The sequence below is a fragment of the Chironomus tepperi genome, unplaced genomic scaffold, assembly GCF_022539635.2.
Source record: "Chironomus tepperi strain 1889 unplaced genomic scaffold, CSIRO-AGI_Ctep_v1 contig_390, whole genome shotgun sequence".
In the NCBI taxonomy this organism is placed as follows: Eukaryota; Metazoa; Arthropoda; class Insecta; order Diptera; family Chironomidae; genus Chironomus; species Chironomus tepperi.
In genome coordinates this window covers 48,378-55,423 of record NW_027226512.1, presented here as the reverse complement: position 1 = coordinate 55,423, position 7,046 = coordinate 48,378, and the positions used below count along the sequence as shown (strand labels likewise).

Sequence of the window (7,046 nt, the reverse complement as noted above, 5' to 3'; positions counted from 1 at the left end):
AAAGCACTAATTCCGGTCGTACGTTCCTACTACTGGAGTTATCGGACTATACTGACGGTATGGTACAGAGACATAGATAACCATATATTTTCTGTAAAATTCTGCAGTATCACCCCGCACAAAGCACTCATAGTTTACAGACCATTCCAAGAATTCCATTCCAGCAGTGTCTTTGGGATTGATAGAGCAATGAAGAAATAACACTTTGACTAATTTTTTGAATACATTACATAATACATGCACGACACTGTACAAAAATTTTAAACATATATATTCTCAACAAAGTCACAAGAGGAAAGAATTTGAGTTTCAGTTGTGGATGCTGTCGATTTTTTATCTTAGTTCAAAAATAATTCATTTTTAAATATTTTTTAAAATGCCTAAAATATTTTTATCTATACAACAATTCTGTGCCTATATGCTCAGAGTCCAACATTCGTTTGCTTTCCCATCTTCAGTATCACCCCAAAGTTACAGGATCAGATCAGCTAGTGTTTCAAATGTAGAAATGTCTGGTGCTGGATATTCAAGTATATTAACAAGTAAATTTTTGTCCTTGGTAGTGTTCAGCAGGTTTCAACAAATGAAACTGAAGAAGTTCCAACAATTGTAGGTTTGGTGGAAGTGTCAGTGTGAATACAAAGGAACTATCGGAAACCACAAGAAGCCTAAGAATCTACAATTTATAGATGAGAAACCAAATTTCAAGGTGGCATTTGATACTGGTGACGGAAGCAACACATTCAAGGAACATCAAGAAGATTTAAATTCAGAAAATGGAACGATCAGTATTGAGAAGACAAGATGAAATTGCTCATACTGGATTCGATGGAAAAGTACGAACGGTTGTAAGCTATATAAGTTATTATAGGGCCGGTAAAAATAATAATAATATTGTTGGATTTTCTTAAATTGCTTTTAATTCTTCTAGGATATCAGCCGAGATTTATTAATAATTAAGGATGTATAAAATTACCCAAAATGATCAGAATTTAATCTAGAATAGTTAATGGTCTGTTAATTGACTGCAAAAACTGGCCCTAAGTCTGTGTTGTCCGCTTTGGAACACCTTGTTGTTAGGCTTTAACCATCCCAGAGAGAGTCATACCAGGATTTAGAATTCAAATCTGACACCAAGTCCGACAACATTTCAGAGTCACGCCAGCTCAAAATAAATCTAGCATCAAACCAGAGTCACACGGCCTCAGTTGCTGGATTTTGATCAATTAGTCTGGCCTGTGCCATCCGAGATACTACTTTATAATTAGATTCCTAATTTCAAAATTTTTGCAACAAATAATATTAATTAAATTTTAATTACTACTATTACAATATTAAAAATGGCTTTAGAATAAAATTTTTGATACCAAAAAAATTACAAATAAATTCAATTTTAGAATTCCGTTTCAGTCTTAGCCGAATCATCAGTTAGCAAGAAATAATGATTACTTACCTTAGTACATGCCACACTTTTGCTAATAAATGTGAATCACAAAAAAGATATAAATAGTAAAAATCACATCGAATTTTTGACTATCACAAGGTAAGATCACCAGCAGCATCTCAATTTTAGTTTAGTTAATACAGATTAAATATAGATCATATGAGAACAAAATTGAACAATTTAAATGTCGACCAACCTTAGTCTTTAGCGAATTAATCTTGAAGTCTTCATTTCACTTTTCAATAACTCAAAATCGCCAATATAAAAAGTTGTACATGTTAATAAAAAAATTTATTCTCGATGTTGAATGTCATGAATGAATCTGTCTGCTAGTTTGAAACATTTTTTCAAAAATATTGTATCTTTTTGGACTATAAAAATCGAGCATTTGTCTAGTTTTTTTATCAGTTACTTTAAAGACGTCAAGACAACCCGCTTACAAACAGCAAAAATGTTCAAATTCTTAACAGCATTCACTGCAATTTGCCTACATTTCACTTGCATTGCTGGGCCAAGGAACAAAGGCCAATGAAAGACAGTGAAGCAACAATTACTACTAATAATTTTACTGATGATGGAGTTGGCAACTTTGCATTCAATTTTGAGACAAGTAATGGAATCAAGGAGGATGGAAGGAAACTTGAAAAAAATTACTTCTGAAAATGGAACAGAAGGACTTGTAGTTTCAACAAGGTAGTTATTCTTATGTTGGAGATGAGAAAGACTTATGTGCTTAAATGGGTTGCTGATGAGAATGGTGAGTATGATGTTAATGTTAAATGAATTGCAGACATTTCTCGGAAAGAAGGTATGGAAATTATTAACATACAACCCAGTCAGCGTGACTCTGGCCTAGATCAAATTCTTTGAAATCTTGTTCAGCTCAGAACTCAGTCCAGTTGGGGTCGGATTTTGGATATTTCTTCGTCATTTTCCGGGTATATTGGTTGCCTAGAGAGTTTGCCAGTTTCTGAACTATGCTTTGAGATACATTAGAGTGTAGCCGAAACCTTTATAGAGTTGGTAGACTCTAATATAGAGTCGTCTTTTGAGTTTTCTTCCAAGGTCCTTCCAACTTGGCCTTTAGATGTCACAAAAAGTATGGCAACCCAGGAATTATATGAGAAGGGTTTCAATAGATTTCTGTATATTCAATTAATTCTACTCCAACTTTTATCTTTATTTAATTCAATTTAAGTCTTTCTATTATATTGTCCATATAGGATTCCAACCTCCAAGGTAAGATACATTTTTAAATCACATAATATCAATCATTTACCATTTTTAATTACAGCCGATCATATATCCCAAATAAATACCAGCAGTTGATCCAAAAATTGATGTCCGTACTTCAACATAAATAAATGGATTAGAATATAAATGCTTAAGACTATTTTCTAATTTCCACCTAATTTAAAATTAGTAAATTTGATAATCTTTATGCCAGAAAATGCAGTCTGTAAACTTTAAAAATCACTCAAAATCAGAATTTTTTCATTGCCATTTTACAGAAGCGACATTCGCCAATTCATCATAATTTCAAGGCTCATATACTTGTTGACTATCTAGAAGAGCACTAATTAATAATTGCAATAATTTCATTTGTTCAACATCAAAATCAGTCACTCCTCTGATTCCGTAAACAAACAATGTGCAATAAAAGTATTGCTTAAAATGAAAATTAAATTGCAATATTTTTTTGATTTCGTTGAAAACACTACTTTGCCTCATGTGTTTGATACTCAATCAATAATCTGCTGCTTTATGGACGGAAATGTTATTACCGTGCGAAAAATTGTGATTTTATATTCAAGTATATTTCAGAACAAATGAAATGAATACAAAATGAATATAAAATCAATAATTGACCCCGGAAGGTACATGATGCAGAAATGGTTGAAAATACGACCTGCTAATGTGACTCTGATAGTGTCAAGCATGGATCTGACGAAATTTGACCTAGATTAGATTCAAGTTGGACTGAGGCAAGGGTGTAGTTGGATATGAGGCAGGTGGGGTTGGACCCGAAGTCAGTTCGTAGTTGGACATGAGGTAAGGCAGAAGGGAACCTGAGGTATGGGTTTAGTAAGGACCAAGGAAAGGAGGGCCAGGTCCCTTCCCTTCCTATATCTCCTTTGGAAAAAATCTTCAACGGTAGATTTTTGATGGCGAGTCTACACCCAATCGTACTGCACTCTCAAAAATACCCTGCTGCGCTCATTGTTTCTACCAGATTGTCGACTATCTCTCCCTCATATGCTTTCAAACTGTTTGACAGATAATTGTATATAGTCTATTTTGTTGTATTTATTCATGTACTGCTGCTAATGGATGTAGCATGAGTACTTTAATGTTTAATTACTGCCATTTAATTCTGTCACTAGGTAACACTAGGTAGCATGTTCTCTAAAATCAAACACAACCTTTTACCCTTTGATATTTGACATATGATTTTGCCATCCATATGATGTAAATTATAATTTGAAATCCTAGATGTTAATGTATGTTGAGAGTAATTCAACCTCTTAGTGATTGTATCGAATTGTCATTGTTGAGGATGATTGTATGATCATTATTAAAAATTTGAGAAGTTTGTTGAATGAAAATAGATAGAAATGAATTGATTGTGTCAATTTACTGATGGAATAGTCATTAAAGCTGTTCAACTTCCATACTTTGTAGTATTTGCCCCTTAAACTTATGCAATTGTATGAACTGTTTTAGTAGGAACTGTATTGTGCTTGGCATTGGGGATTGTGATAATTGGTACGTCAGTGAAAGAGCCAGATTCGGACAACTTCCATGGAAGGTCATGGTTCACAATTTATATGTACGGTCAGTGTAGTAAGTGAGTAAGTATGGACTAGGTTATGCTTCTGGATTATTACTTATATTAATTAGATTCCCTAAAAAGAATACAATTCATCATAATTGTGCCGAAAATTTGAAACATTATCTAAGTGCAGTCATCCTGAGACATTACTTATTGCTTTTCAATATATCCAACTGGAAAATAGTTCAACCTTTATATTATTTTAAGCACTTTAGGTAACTTTTTGATAAAACAAAGTGAGTCATTATGCTATCTTAAAATAAATCTTATCTTTTTTCCGTCCATAAATCCAGTCACAAACTTTATTCACAGAATTTTTTTTCATCGCACACATTTATAGGTATTTTTTTATTTATTAAGTGATGACACCTTTATGCTTAAATGTATTTTTTGGTTATGTAACTCCAGCCAGCTTACAATGTACCAACTAATGATCCATCCTCTCTCCACAATGTCATTGATCCTCGTAAATTCATTCTATATTGTCTTAATTCGGCACTTCCTCCATAGTTGTTGTAACAATTTTGAAGTGCTGTATGGACAAGGTTGATGTTTCCTGGATTAATATTTACAAAGTTTTGAGAGACACATGCATTTGTTAACAAGCTCAAAGTCGTCAAAGCATCCAAATTACTCAAGAATCTGCGACCAATTGCGTTGATTTGATTGGATTGAGCGTGGAATTGGGTGAGTAATCTGGTTTGTGACAATAAGATCTGAGGCAAATTTGTCAATTGATTATTATTCATGTTGATAATTGTCAAGTTTGTATTACGTGAGAAGAAGCCTTGATTAATTTCGGTCAACTGATTTTGCATCAAGTTGACGTGTACAAGGTTGATTGCACCATCAAGTAAATTATTAGGCAAGGATGCAATTTGATTGTTTTGTAAGTTAAGAATTTGAAGATTTGGAGCTCCAGCTAAAGAATTAGGAGCAATGGTATTAAGTCCAGCTCCAGTAATGACGATTTGTTGTAAATTGCTGGCATTTAGGAAGGCATCTTGTTGGAATCTCATAGTATTACCAGCTACTGCAGCAGTAAAGCTGTAAACTCTTAAATTAGGGAAGCTTGTAAATGCTTGTCTGATGATGAAGTATGCTCTGGATCCTTGGATATTCAATCTTTCTACGGTAGCATGACTCTGGCCTGGCAAATGAGTACCAGTAAAAGCATAATTCGTAATTTCATTGTCAGGAATAATTAAAGCGGTTAAGAAACATTCATAAAATCCTTCAAAATTACGGAATGTACATGGTAGATTAGTCACTTGTGCTGATGTTGATGGAAGTGATGAAATACACAGTGATAAGATGGCACTGAAGGGAAAACCCAATTATTATATGGTAATCAACTTGCTTCACTAGATTGTCAATCTATAATCCTTAATTCTTATTCTAAATACTCACAAAGTTATAATACTCTGCTTCATGATTGCTATTCCTTACTCCAACCAGGTTCACCTCAAAAATTCGACTAACCTAATGTCTTCCTGATGATTTAATAAACATTCAATTTTTATTTATTATCTATCAAAAATTAATCTGAAGAAGTCAGTCGATATCTTATCAGAAGGATTTAGAAACTGTGACTTTTTTTTGCTTGAATATCTTCAACTTATCTTAATCCTATCAAAGATAAATGTATTGTCTTATTTTTGATAGCATGGAACGAAGTCAAATACCAAACGGATGTGTCAAACTTTGATGTCATATGTTGGATGTGGGTGCAGTTGAATGTTCAATTGCTAGGTCACTAATGACCTAGATATGCCCTTACTGACTTCCTTCGATGGTGGTATAAATCAATAGCGAACCATGACCTCTCTTAGACGTCTCTTAAAGCTGGCTCTTTCACTGACTTTCGTCTGTAAATTACCGATACCAAATACAATAGAGTCTCTATCAACAGCTTCTCTTCATGAATTCTTATGTCTTCCTTGTGTTGCATGAACCAGTTTGGCGTATCTTGTCAATAAATACCTAATTGCAAAGTATGTACGATGAGCAGCCAAAATCCTCCACTTGATCTCCAGAGTCGTATCAAAATTGTTGCTTATGATAGATCCTAGATAGACAAACTTATTGACTACCTGGAGTAATTAACTATGTCGAAAATTCACAAATGATGAAATATTCTAACTCAAAAAGTCACAGAGACAACACAAAAACTGATTAAATGAATATCCTTAAACACAATCGACTTCCGACATCAAACAAAAATCAAATTTCCATTTCAACAAACTTTCTCAGTCAGATCATCAAACTTCAACATTTATCCTCGACGAGCTTATAAACTCAAATCGACACGTGTCTTTTTCCATCAGCAAACAATCCATTCAACAAAGTTCCTTAAAAAAAACTTTTCCTTAAATTGAATCCATGATGGGGATGAAGCAAATAAACAAGTATTTATCTATCGTCTCAAATCACCCAAAAGCAAACAGTCGTCGTCGTCATCATCATCACCAGTAATTGTTGCCATCATATTATCACAGTTATTTATCGCCATGCTCAATAAAATCATGAAAATTTCTTCTTCTTCTTTTCCTTTAATTTTTTTTTTTTTTTTTTTTTTCATCATTAAATGTCATAAATTTTATCTTTCAATAAGAAATCTATTACGATGCGGCCATCATGTCTTTTTTTGTGAGTAAGTAATAATAATATCGATATCATCCACAGCAAACAAAAAGGAAATGAGAGCAAAAAATATAAGGAACATAGAATATCTATAGTATCTTTATGACATTGTGAATGAAATGAAAT

The 7,046-nt window shown here is 33.2% G+C and overlaps 1 protein-coding gene across 1 annotated transcript; it reads right to left on the bottom strand.

Annotated features, from left to right (window-relative positions):
- Positions 1 to 4,543: 4,543 nt before the first annotated feature.
- LOC139096434 (carboxypeptidase N subunit 2-like) lies at positions 4,544 to 5,790 on the bottom strand. The gene is made up of 2 exons (XM_070648147.1): positions 5,688 to 5,790; positions 4,544 to 5,597 (listed from the first exon to the last, which is right to left on the bottom strand). The coding sequence occupies exons 1-2, from the start codon at positions 5,708 to 5,710 to the stop codon at positions 4,691 to 4,693; spliced, it is 930 nt and encodes a 309-aa protein (XP_070504248.1). The 5' UTR covers positions 5,711 to 5,790; the 3' UTR covers positions 4,544 to 4,690.
- Positions 5,791 to 7,046: the final 1,256 nt, after the last annotated feature.

Excerpts from the sequence above, each read along its gene's own strand:
- LOC139096434 (XM_070648147.1), bottom strand. The coding sequence starts at position 5,710 with ATGAAGCAGAGTATTATAACTTT. Across the intron at positions 5,598-5,687 it reads AAGCAGAGTATTATAACTTT|TGCCATCTTATCACTGTGTA; the intron begins GTGAGTATTTAG and ends TTTTCCCTTCAG.